The sequence below is a fragment of the Melanaphis sacchari genome, unplaced genomic scaffold (genome assembly GCF_002803265.2).
Source record: "Melanaphis sacchari strain LSU unplaced genomic scaffold, SCAv2.0 Contig33_pilon_pilon, whole genome shotgun sequence".
Taxonomy (NCBI): domain Eukaryota; kingdom Metazoa; phylum Arthropoda; class Insecta; order Hemiptera; family Aphididae; genus Melanaphis; species Melanaphis sacchari.
In genome coordinates, this window is record NW_020271205.1 from 1,781,268 (window position 1) to 1,795,417 (window position 14,150).

Consider the following 14,150-nt stretch of genomic DNA (forward strand, 5'->3'; position numbering starts at 1 on the left):
TAATTGATTTTCATAACTGTGTTTTGAGGTTCACGGAAACTTTGTAGATACCTTATTCATATTGACAAAAAATAAAAAATTACAAGAGAGTTAATTTTTTTATGAATTGATATGAAATCTGAATAAGAGACTTGATAATAGCTATTTTCATGTATTTTTCATTTTATGTCATTTTAAAGGGGAAGTATTATCGTCCGATTTTTTTTAAACTAAGTGTGCATATATGAAGCCATAAAGTATACATTTTTTGTAAAAAAAAAAATTGAAAATTTTTATTTTTCAAAAAGGGCTTGGAAAACGTATTTCTTACTACTTCATGTGATTTTGAAAGAAAAGAGTGTATTAAGAATTTCAGTAATAGGCTTCCATAGATACATGTTTAAAAAAATCTTAATTTTTACTAAGATAGGGCCGGAAATACTTTTGATTTTTCGGAAGAAAGAAGTATTAACTAGTACGTTATAACAACACTGTTATATAATGATGTTAGTTTACCTATAAAAATAAATTATAATGGAAGAGGTTAATATACCTCCTTCCCCTAGGTACGCAACTGAAAGTATACACCTAATATAGTAGGTATTATTTGTTTTTATTGTAATTTAAAACACATTGAGTTGATAAAAAAAAACTAATTAAATGCCTTCCTAAATAATGATAATATGCAATATCAGACTATTAAAAAAAAAAAAAAACCAGACAATTCAGTATTCATTAAAATATTATTCTCAGATGTTTCAGTTCTTGTCTAATATGCGCGAAGGTCGTAAATCAGACGCCTCTGACAGCCTGACACCACCGTCGTTAATCGATCAACACATGTTGAGCAATGGGCTTATACATATTATTATGTATAGTAAATAATTTATAAAATGTGATACTCTCAAATCATGATCGAACTTATTAAACACGTATACATACTACACGGTTATTAAAATTATAATGCATTATAGTATAGATGCAACGCACAGTATTTCGGATTTGGACAATGTGGCGCGACATTCAAATATTTTAACATAATTACTTTGGAAATATAATATGTTCATATATTGTATTGTACTAGACTGTAAAAATGTGTGTTATTAAAGAGGAGCACCTTTCCTAACATTTTCTTGTTATAGTAAACACTATAACTGAGAAAGATAATAATCTTTATCAATGATTATTAGTACGTAATTTGTGTTTTTATAATAATTATTTTTTTTAGAACAAAATCTAAAATAATATACATAATTAATAATACTAGTGTTTTTAATTTTACCAATAAGTAATTTTTTGTTAATATTAAAAGCCAAAAAGACAATAATATTATCATATATTCACGAGTACACTATAAAAAGTTGTTAATAAAATGCTTTACGTTTGTAAGGAAAATGAGAACTGTAAGCACGCAATAACGTTTTCATTAGTTTAATATTTTTTGAATTCTTCATTATTTGTTTTCTTAAAAATGTTTTTTCTTTTTAAATCCAAAGCATTTTGTTAAAATCATTTCACAAATCAAGTATATTTATGTATGATATTTTTATAAACGTATTTGTCTCTATACCTAGTGTAATGAATTTAAATGAGTTTTATACTCTGGCTATAAGAATAGTTTGTACTCGTATAATATGGAACTACATCTCAAATGTCAATTTTATGAACACCTTTTTTTATTGTGGTTGCTCCATTGTTCTTTGTATATTATTTTTTAAACTAATAATCTATTGTTGATTCCCCCCGAAAATTGTTGGGTAAATAGTTTTGTACATGACAACGGTTTGTTGCTTATAACTACCTTTACAGTTCATACATTTCATAAAGTATAAACATTGAATTCGAAACAGGTGTAAATAACGTGTTCGGTCGGAACGACAAACATAGACTCGGTGACTATTTGCGAGTCAAGTGGTTATAGCTTAGCTCGACTAATCCTTCTTTCATTGACATCCAGTATGTCTACCGTCGCACTGTCTGTTCAAATGCCGTCGACTTTACAGCCATACGGATAAAAAAAAATCGATACAGCGGAATAACATAGTGTGTGATAAGGGCGGGGGAGAGGGCTATTTCATTCGCGGACGAGGGCTGCAATTCGCTCACAAGATTTAAATCGCTTTCCTACAAGGACACCCCATGCGTATTACCTATTTTTTGTCAAATCTCTGAAAACGCATCCGACTACTACGTAACGGCAATCCATAATACCACGACGATCTGTTCTTGTCGTTATCGGCGTTCGCGGAGATCCGCGTTATTCGTTTCAAAAAACACGACACCAGTAACCGCGGCTCGCAGTAACTCACCGACTAAAATAACCTTTTTTACTACAGTAGTGTTTGACGTACGACACTATACAAACAAAACGCATCGACGCGTTCGTCATCCACGAGGATTCCACCGGTCGGAAAAATATGAAAACGTTCTACACACACTTTGACCGGCATCGAAAGCATTTATACATATTATATGTAAAAATATCAAACTTTCGGCGCGAGTAAAATATTCAAAAACAAAAACTCGTGCTTGCAAACCGCACCTCGAGAATGCCAAATAACAGGCCGTGGCGTTAACTTCGCACCCCACAATTACAAGCGACGGGGGTCGCTCTCGCCCTCGTACTGCCGGACACACTCGTCACACTCGCGCACATCGGCTGACGCGAATCTACCGAACCGCTCACAAAAAAATAATTGTCGAACGCCCCACATACGGTGCTCGGCGCACGGCGGCGGCGGCGGACGATCGCGTCGGACCGGTTTTCACCGTGACCTTAATAATCGACGCGAGCGCGCGCGGGTAGGCCGCCGCCACCGCCGCCGCCGAAGACGTCAGGTGCCGCCGCCGCCGTCGCTCGACGATAATACTCGCCGCGACGACGGTCCAGTCGTATCGCAGATTCCGTTACGACGCCGCGACCCGACCGTGTTCTTCCGTACAGCGTGCTCGCGTCTCGCGTGTCCGTGCGGCGTGTTCTCGCCCGCGTTTAAACAAGAAAAACGCATCCCCCGTCGGCCGCGGGCACGATGGCGACGACGGCCGCGCACTGTCGCGACGGCGAGGAACTGCGCGTTCCCGGTTCGCCGCAACCGTACGCGCGTAGGGTTCGCGGTTCCTGGCGCGACTATTTGGAACCGCCGGACGACAGCGTCCACCTCGTCCGCGACGACCCGTACGTCTACGGCGAACCGTGCGACGACAGCGACGACGTTGGCCGAGACGAGCAAGACTCCTGCGACGGTTCGTACGACGACGACGACGGCGACTGTTCTTGCTGTTCGCTGTGTTCCTCGGGCGGCGGCGGTCCCCGCGGACGGGACACGCCGCTAACGTCGTCCCGATCTTCCTCGCCGTTCTCGTCGTCCTCCTCCTCGTCGTCGTCGTCGTCGTCGTCGTCTACCTGTCCGTCCGCGGCTGCCAATATTTTGTCTTCGGCGCTCCCGCAGCCGACACCCGGGCGCGACCCTTCACCAGTTTTTGAACCCTCGATGCGTGGCTCGTGCCTGTGCATACGGTGTCAGAAGCGCCGTTACTCGTTGGATTTTTTCAAGAACTCCGACTTCAGGCGCGGCATCCCGTCGCCAAACGTGTACATGATCGACGAACGGTCGTGCAAAGTCGTCCACGATTACATTCACGGTAACTAAACTATTTTATCATGAGATTTCCGTAGTTGGGTAGATACATTTGTCGGTTTGTTTTGTTTTTTTTTTTTTTTTACGGAATTTGTTAAATATATTATAAGTCCGTTTCTGTGTATTTTTACGATTTTTAATTCGAATTTGATTTCAATCTGACCACGAGATAGAAGAACAGAAAAAATATATTATTATCGGGTAAATCACAATAAACATTTTTTGAATATTGAAATACGATTATTCTTGAGTGGTATGGGCTATTAGTTACGATTACCGTCCGTACCAGTACGGGATTTACCTTAAATCCACCGTGCTGAATATCCCCGTCGAGTGTATAGTATTTTGTTGTACTATCAATATAACTCTCTTTAAAGGAACTTTCCAACGGCAATGCGAAATAGTTCGATCGAAAATTGTCAATGATCGGGCGGCAAATGAATGTGAAGTAAACGGGTGACCGTTTTGCTGCCGTTTTTCTTTTGAGAATAACCGACAATGTTATGTGCCCGCTATGGTTAGTATTTTCCGTCATCAATGTGTTGGAAAATGACTTGCATGTAAATCTTTTTAATTTGAAAAATCCAGATTAAAATTTGGTAATATAGTTGCGTAACGTACTTAGTGAGTAACTCCTTTATAGTGAACATCCCTTTTCATTGGCTCCAAAAAAGAGATCTGTGAAATTCAAGTTTAACCCTGTTCAAATAGTTACGTTTTAATAAATGCTCCGTCAGTTGATATTATAAAAGCTATGTCTTATAGTGTTGAATTTAAAAAAATGTATAATTTAAACTTGAAAAAAAGTCATTCTATATGAATGCAAAAATTTACACATGCAATAATATCTATCGTTACAGTAAAAATCACAACAATTTCTATTGGTAATTATTATAAGTAACTAATGTTCAGTGAAAAAATTATAAGTAATAATGTACTATAATAATTTGGCATACGACAACTTTATCAAATAAATCAGTAAAAGTATAATAAATCATTGTTATTAATTACTTATACCTATTACTACAATATTATTGTAATTTTAATTTTAATTATATTAAATAAAATATCAAACGCTTAATTATAATACAATATACTGTATTTTCGACTAACGTATTTAATCCAAAGAAATTAAATTTTATACAAAACCTAAATATTGATTGAAATTCTTGTTTGATTTTTTCTCGATCTACTTATAACACATTTTTTTAAACATCTCGTGTCTCATTAAAATTCGATATTGACGTTAAAGTATAGTATTAATTATTAGTATTTAGGTTGCGTTTAGATAACGTGAATAGTTTTTATAATTGTTTTCTATTTATATATTGGGTACATTGCTACCTAATCACAAATCAGTAATCACACGTGTACAGTTTACCACATAGGTGCACATTATATATGTTTTCACAAAGTATTAACGTCATTTGGTTCCTCTTATTTTTAATTTACCTAACGTTGCACGTGTACATTATACTACGAGTAGACATTAGTTTGTCTTAAATTACTACGAGTTTGTGTTTAGTGGACATTGTAAAGTTGTTTTTTTTTTTACATTTTAATTTCCACAGTTTTCGTTTAGATAGGTACTTATGTAATATGTTCTTATTTAACTGTCCATATTTAACGAGTTTCATTATTATTATTTTTATAGCTCGTTTTACACGTTATTTTACGTATTATGTTATTTACTTTTCAAGCGATAGAATTCTAATCGTAAAACGGTAAAATGTAAAACAATAAAAATATTACATAAAAAAGAATATTAATTTGTTTCTATATTATTAAATAGGAATAATTTGTAATAATATATAGCATTGCATTTTTAAAAACAATTTTTAAACAAACAGTCATATTATATTCTCTATTATCTTATATTATAATGTTATTTATAATATTTATGCTCCAAGAAACGTGAACATACTCAAGATAAAATTATATTAATATATTACATTATTTATTGTATCAGATACCATAACATTTACTACTTATTGTGTTAAGTATATTATGTTTTAATATACCTATACTTTAAACATTCTATAAAATATGATGAATAATGGTATAATTTTCAAACTCTGCAAAAGCAACACATTTTGTACATTTTTAAATATAATATTACCGGCCATTTACTTCAAATTTGATTAATCATTTTCTTTTGTTTATAATTTATAACATATTATATGGTAGATGACTGTTAATGTGTATTTCTAAAGAACAATATTGTGTACAATTATTTAAAAATTATACCATCCTATAATTTAACAAAATATAGAATTGATAGGTTGTAAAAATTAAATTGGTTTTACACAAAATGTTCTTGGTCAATAACTCTTTGTAATATAATATAGCATGTACGTATTGTACTTAAAAATAATCAATTTATATATTGATGTTTTAATATGGCTACACATTTTAAAACTTAAAAGTTATTTTAATTTTAAGATTTTTCTAATAAAATTTCCATGATAACTAAATGTATTAATTGCTATTACTCAATTGGAATGCAAATACATTTTATAAAATATTAAACATCTAAGAAGCATGTTTAGAATTTCGTATTTATATACACTTTTCCGAATGATTTTATTTTTATACAAAATAAAATGTTATAGCTTCAATAGGTACAATAATACTGAATTCTGTAAGAAATATTAACTTATTACAAACTTTCGTTATAATATAACTGTTATGATATAATATTTCAACAGTTAATACAGTATTCGCTGTATTTTGAATTTTGCTGCATAGAGTTCTAACAGAATAAACCTTTACTTTATTTTTATTTTATGGTTTTTTTTAGCTAAATTGCTTTGAAGATTTGTTGTGTTTAATAGTGTATTCCATACGTAAACATATTCTTTTCAAGGGTTTGAGTGAGTGTTGTAAATTCTGTTATGTTTTATTATGCTAATAAGTTTAATTTTAAACTAGTTTAAACTTGTAGTAGTACATGCCGTGACCGTAGTTATTAAGAGAAAAAAAACGAAAAGCAATTAGGGCCCGAGGGTAATTGAGGGTTAATTATTTAACTCGATTTCCTTGCTTCTGTTTTTAACCTCAAATTATGAAGTCTTTGTCCGCTAGTTTAAAAATAAAAATTGAAAACGAATTTGTGTGTGTGTGTGTGTATGTATGTTTGGAGAAATAATAACGTTACGCCTTTTAGAAAAAATTGATAAAAATTAAACATTAACAATAATAATAAAAAGAATAAAAAAGTATATTTTATCATAACTATATTATGTTAAATTGTTTAGACTTAAAAGGTCTAGTTTGAACTTTTGCAGTGACGAATTTGAATTTTGAAATTGCCTAAATATGTTCGATACTCTTCTTATTAATATTATGTGTCGAATAATATAATTATGCTTTAAAATATTGTTTTTGGGGCAACGCACCGTTGTAATATACGTAAATTGGCACGTCGCCTCCTCCGCGTGATCAAAGACTAAAATACATACACTACAGCAATTATACATTGTATATTTTTTAATCTCTCAGAAAACGATTTAACTCTTCTAAAGCTCTTTCCGTTTAAACGCTCGATCGCAATAACAACAATCGGTTAATGTTGTATTTACGTATACAACGGTTCGAGCTGTGATATGGAGCGAGGAGACTGTGTATTTATATACATACACGTATAATAATATACACTCCCGTTGTAATTATAAATAGAGATTTAACCCGAGTCGTGAATCGGTTATTAACATAATAACAATAATAAATAATTCGAAGGAGGAAAGAAAATGTATCATATTATATATATATATAAACAGGTCGGGTAGAGCGGAAACAGCCGCGCGGGTAGCTTATAAGTTAAAATAATAATAAGAAAAAGACGAGACGAGAGAAAGAGAAACGACGACGACGTCGAGTAAAGTAGCCGTCGTGAGCACGCACAATGGGTGTGTGTGTGTGTGTAAATTATGCAAGAATCCCCATCAGGGAGCAGAACATGCGAATTTATTACTATATAACGTCCGTCAACCGGTTTTGCGAAGGGCCGGGCCGGATGATCTGATTTAAACCGTATTTATTTACTCGTAGCGCAAAATCGTCGTAACCTGCGTGTCCGTCCGTGCTGGTGCAGGATAACTGCAATATTATTACCATCGTTATCGCGTGAAACGGAACTTTTTTTGACTTGGCCACTTTTTTCAACAACGTTCGCGATGACTGACTCTCCGGTGGGGTATACTTGGAAAAATTAATAACCCGGAAACGGTTTAACCGACAACTGCATCGGTTGCAGGTTATAGGATATAATTATTTACCGTCGTTATATTATTATTGTTTGTTGTATATTATTGTTGTTATTATTATTGTAAGTATTGTAACAGTAAATATTGTGACGGAAATGTTTAAAACTTCACGAACTCGGCGTGTGTCGAATATCAACAGCTCTGTTTTTTCCAGCAATTTTTCCCCTAATCTTTTATTCGTTATTGACTTTGTCTTTGTGTTTTACCATTTTCGAACGACAATGGATTTCCTGATAAGTGTATTATCAATTTATTGCACACACATTATTTCTCATTCTCAGTATTCGCATTCAAACAAAGCGAATTTAGTTTCCCATGTGAATGTATAATATTGTGTACACATTTTATAATTTTATTGCATTCATAAAAAATTTTATTTTCCTACACTGTCCTGCGCCTATTAACAATAACATACAATATACATGCACTTGGCGCTCAGTGATATTTGATTCGCTGAGTATATAACTCAACAAGATTATATTATTGTAACATACGTAAGTTTCACGAAATATCTATGTATATTAAACTTTACAGGGTGATTCACTAAGTATGTTAACGGATCATCCCCGTTTATTTATTAATTTTTTCCTTTAATAATGAATAACTTAAAATACTGATTATTGACATATTTTATTACTCTTTAGATTTGTTTTGCAATCAAATTAAATAAATAATAAATGAGTTCTAAATGAGAACTGATATTTCTTTTTTCTAAATTGTTTGAAAATTATATTTTTTAAAATTGTTATGTACCTATAAAAATTAAATTTGGAATGAGTAGTTTTTGTCGTTACTAAAAAATTTAGTCTTTGATAACAACTTTAGGAATATAATCATAAAGAAACTGTGATGATATGAGAATTATATTAATGAAAAATAATTTATTACAATTTTTCAATTTTTAAAAATTAAACGAGTTTAACAAGAGTTACTAAGTATTACGTTTATTTTATATTTTATGTAAAAATATTAATAAAAGTACTATATTGATTGGTTATCCTTAGTATATTAAGTTGATTAACTCAGGCAAAAATAGTTTGAATATTGATTTGGACGCATCAACATTTTTAAAAGGTATCCGATTATCAAATTTACAGTAAAAAAGGGAAGTTCTTATTTGAAAAAAATTAATTTGTATAGCTATTGGATACACTTCATAAATGGAAAAAATACCTAAAAATATGGTCTTTAAGTATGTCTTGAAATTTCAATAATTAGATTTTGAATAAATTCATCATTAAAGGATAAAATTGGAGTAAGTATGCAGGTTAACATGTTTAGTGATTCACACTAACTATAATAATTATTCATTATTGCGCAGTATCTATATTTTTATTAACACTACCCGTCTGTTGTTACTTTATTAGTTGTTTATAGATGAGAGTAAATATTTACAAACATATATTCATTCAGAATATAAATGGCAATGCATTTGTCTGATTTAAAACGTATGCGTTGTATTTTATATCGTGGTCCTACGTTATGATGACTATTATAGAATATATGTACACCATAAATATCCATATAAAATATTAGTGGATATGAGTATGTGATTTTGTTATTATGGAATATAATTTTATGCGTATAATTGTACGCACGATTGCACATTTTGATGGAAAAAATATTTAAATGCATGTTACTAATTTTATTTTAATAATATACGTTGTTATCCAATCTGACTGACATGACGTGCCGTTATAAACGATAACCGCAATTTTCGTGACGTGCAAGTTGTTTACAAGTTTGTTCCATTTCTCCAGATTTGAGTGAATATAATATTACAAAAATTTTGTTTTTTAAACGCGTTTAATGTTTATTTTTTATTTTATCTGTAATTGATATGAAGTGTTGTGCATTTGTGAAGAAGTAGTGATGTGCACAGCAGCACAGTTTTTTTAAAAGGTTATTGATAGGATTTAAAAGGATATGGATTTTTGATTAATCTCTGTAGATCACGTTATGACAAAAAAATATATAAGTTTTTGCATTTAATTGCAGATGCTAGTTAATTAAAATATACCACCGAATGTGTGTAATGGAATAATTTGTATATAATGTATCTGTGTAAATACTCATTAGTAGCATATTATAAAAACACCACCCTGTGATAGCAGAAAATATAATTTCATAACTTTATCATATTATATTTTATTGTATAAATCAGCTTAATTTGTAAGAAAACTTAAAAACCACATGAAAAAAATAATGATTGAAGACCTGAATTTTTGTTATTAAAAATAAATAATGAGAATCAATAGATTAAAATAAACCAAGATAGATCTGACACCATCTTCCCTGTGAAGATGTTGACATACATATTTGTTATATTGTGATCATGTTAGTCGTTAGTGATTACATACCTAAACATTTATCACTATTTTTTACGCAATATATTTTTAGATTTGATATTTTTATTTACGTTTTATACATATGCATTAAAAATTGAATTATACTTTAAATTTTTACAGATAATATATGGTTCATTCCTTTTTATGCGTTTCAACTGTTAGAATTATTTAGTTTTGATAACTAGACGACGTTTCCATCAATATTATTAATTATAATTCAAAGGAATTTAATAAAAAATACACAATGTTATAATAATTGTAATATTGCATATGTTTATTGTTTACACCTATTTTTAGTACCCCGGATACAAATGGCTATTATCTGTGAAACATAATTCTTAATTCGGTTTGAAAAAGATCGTGAATATCGCATAAGTATAATGTATATATATTTAATTAAAAATCAAAAGATTGTTTGAAAAATTAGAATTGACGATGGTTTGTTTTTTAAATTTAGAACGTAAATTGTTCTTTCAATTTTTTTTTTTTTTTTTTTTTTTTAATTTTGTAAATTTGTATATTATAATATATTACCTATATATTATTAGGTATCATTTCATTTGTTCGTACATTTGAAGTATGGTTTAATTATGCAGCTTCTGAAATACGCACACGTGATTTAAATTGTACCTAAGTTTCCTTCGTAGGTAGTCATTTTATGTACAGTCTCAGTAAAAAAAGAACATTGTTTCTGTTAAGAGGAAGAGAGAAAGGTCAATTGGCTATAATAATAGTCGCGACCTGCATTGATACTGCATGTGCGGGGGGAGGGACCTTGATTTCCTCTGACTTTCGTACGTTTGTTCGTGGGTCTAAAAATTTTTTTTTCAACTACTCCTTCTTTCCATCACGACCTCTATAATAGTATGTACCTAATATGTAATGATACATCTGTCTACCGTTTTGACCCAGTATTCTCGGCCCAGCTTTATTTTGCGTGGGGTGTGGTCTGCTGCTTACGCATATATAATATTATAATGTTCTCGAAAATATGCATATGCACTTATATACTATACTTACATTGTATTTGTACAAGTAGACGGTATACCTACACATGTGCGTTTTTTATTCACGACATTGTTTGTCATAATATAATAAACTATACTCGTCGATAGACGCGTTCAATTGGGTCCCGCCTTGCATTGGTGTCATTTGTAGGACACAAAGACAATGTTCATTTCTATGACGATGATTTGTTTTTAAATACTTATACAACTTCGTCGATATCCAATGATCATCAGTCATCAATCATAAAATTTAAAAATCTCACGTTATTTAAAAACAAGTATTGGTATATCAAAATTAACCCATATATTCAAACAAAGTCAAATAACGTGTAAAGTAATAATGAATTACGGTTATAAAAAAAAAATATGTTTTATTTTTTAATAAAATAAATAGATTATAAATAGGTAAAAAAAAATCTAGTATCTTCATTTAAAGTTGATCAGAAACATCATTAAAATAATATCATGGTATGACGTGTTCATGTTATGTCAAAATGACAGAGAACAAATTTTATTTTACGGATTTTAGGTCAGTCAAGTTACTGTTTCAAGTTTTCAATTAGTGCATAGGGTAGAAAATATTTTATAAGCATAACAGAGGTATGTCAATAATTTCACTCCGATTCGTAAACATTATTTATGCATTTTTCCTAGATACATTTGCCACCCGGAATACTATCGAATACCTATGTAAGCTCACTTAATTCAAAATATCTTACGTTAAAATCAAATAGCGTACATATTATTATATACTACTGTATTGTATATAATACATATCATTGAGTTTACTTTTAAAAAAATCTGTAACGCCTGTAAATTGAACAATTGTTATTAATTATTATACATCTACTATTGTATAATATTATGCACGAATGTCAATAATAAGCAATAAATATTAACTAATTATTATCGTTATACATTTTTGTTCGTTAGTAGAAAATTTATAAACATAACTGTATATGTATAGGTTACGTATTTATATGTAAAATATAAACGTTGTGTTAGGTATATTCATTAGCTATTTTTTACGCATTAAAAAACCTACGCGCACCTGATTTACAGAACTATACATGAGGCCATTTTTACAATAATTAACAGAATTGGCGTTTCGTTTTTTTATACAGCAATAAAAGTTATTTTTAAATATATTTTTATAATATCATTGCCATTTGCCATTACTCAACGAGAACACGTTTGAAACTGTTAAAATAAAGATATTAATGTGCCGTTAAAGTTCAATGTTTCTTTGTGTGCAGAGTGCACACACAAATGACATCGGAAAATTTCCTCTAAAGTTGTTATCACGTCGTTCAAAAACGTTTATGCATATATATATAACAGAGGCCAACAAACTCTTAAACTAGATTGCGCAAGTTACAGCGTTTCCATATAAATCTCACGTATATTTTTGTTCAAGTGTGTATAATTTGATAATAATCAACAGCACGACTTTTTTTATGAAAATATCTAATAAGCCATTATTTGGCCAAGACTGTTATATATTGCTATATGGAAATGAGTAACGTCCATTGGTCTTCAAATAATATAATAATAAATTCGGATTGGGCACAAAACAATCGATTTCTTCTGCGACGGGTCTGCAATCTGCAGCAGTGTGTCATTCGTTCAATTGATCTGTGTTTTTTCCCTTGAACGTTGACAGCAATTCGTCTGCATCGTTGATCATCTATAATGACAGGAATCCTTTCAAAATAAATTCGTCTTACGGACTACGGTCACGATCTATTATAATGATTAGGAGATGTCTGAAGAGAAAGGCCCTCTCTACTATAATACACGGTATTAGGCATAATATATTATACGTGTGCTTCATCGTGACTCGGACGACGCTAATATTCATCTGACGATCACGTATTGTCTAAAAACAATACCCAAATTTCGTACGCTGTGTCCTATATATTGTACATCAACATATTTTGTAATATTAATTATAGATAGCCATCCGAATGATCCGGTGTTTGGATGAAAAACATAAATACAACACGTTGTTGGTAATGCATTATAAGATTTTTTAAATGCTTACACATAGATACCTGTAGCTATTATAAAATTACGTGATGATACGACTCAGTATGGTATCTCAATTCAATTCTACTGTGGCATTCACAAGTGTGTATTTTAAGAAGTGACGGTTTCAATTGCCATTTGCCAATAAATATTATTTAAAAACCATTTGCATCACACAGTACATAGCATGTGTATTTAAATATATCATTAAACAATCTTTTATGGATGTATTACTGTTAAGTTTCATGGACCCAACACTTAACCTAATTGAATTCAAACGAATTATTTAAAAAAAATTTTCTTTCTCATTTTATACGCTTAGGAAGGTCTGTATAAAATATTATAGTTATTACTTATTAGTGTATCAAACATAAAAAAATAATATAATTATTAATAAATAATTAAATACACGTTATTTATTTTAATGCAATTAATTTTTCCTATTCATCATTATTATTGTTATTTATGTAAAATATCACTACCGCGAGTATTGACGATTGATTATATCACTGATTAATATTTGTATGAAAAAAGTCGTCTCATACTACGCTACTCTTATTTCATATCGCTATACTGTAATAGATTTTAAAGTAATTAATAATGTAAATAAAGTAATAGAAAAATCCAATATAAGCTAACTGTCTTATCGACTTAGGCGTATAATGAGATAAAATTTAGCCATTAACATAATTCCAAACCTGGAACTGAATTGTTTAACTCTCAAACTCGTATCAACCTATCCATCATTTCAACGAGTAAATATATGCCATAGTAATACCACCATACATTATATTTTAAGTAAAGCTTCCACTACAACAGTGAACGTGTGTAAAATGTATAATAACATTATACATAACTGCACAATTATAATTATTGTAGTAGACG

The 14,150-nt window shown here is 30.9% G+C and overlaps 1 protein-coding gene across 3 annotated transcripts in view; it reads left to right on the forward strand.

Moving 5' to 3' along the window:
• LOC112596717 (probable Ras GTPase-activating protein) overlaps positions 1–14,150 on the forward strand; it is a 132,781-nt gene that overhangs the window by 14,266 nt on the left and 104,365 nt on the right. For 2 of the 3 annotated variants that reach the window (XM_025342496.1, XM_025342497.1), the window contains exon 1: positions 2,906–3,621. The exons of the other annotated variant lie outside the window; for it this stretch is intronic. In XM_025342496.1, coding sequence (XP_025198281.1) covers positions 3,009–3,621 — 613 coding nt within the window. In that variant the 5' untranslated portion in view covers positions 2,906–3,008. Of the gene's footprint in view, positions 1–2,905; positions 3,622–14,150 lie in introns of those variants that run through there. 3 annotated transcript variants of the gene reach the window in all.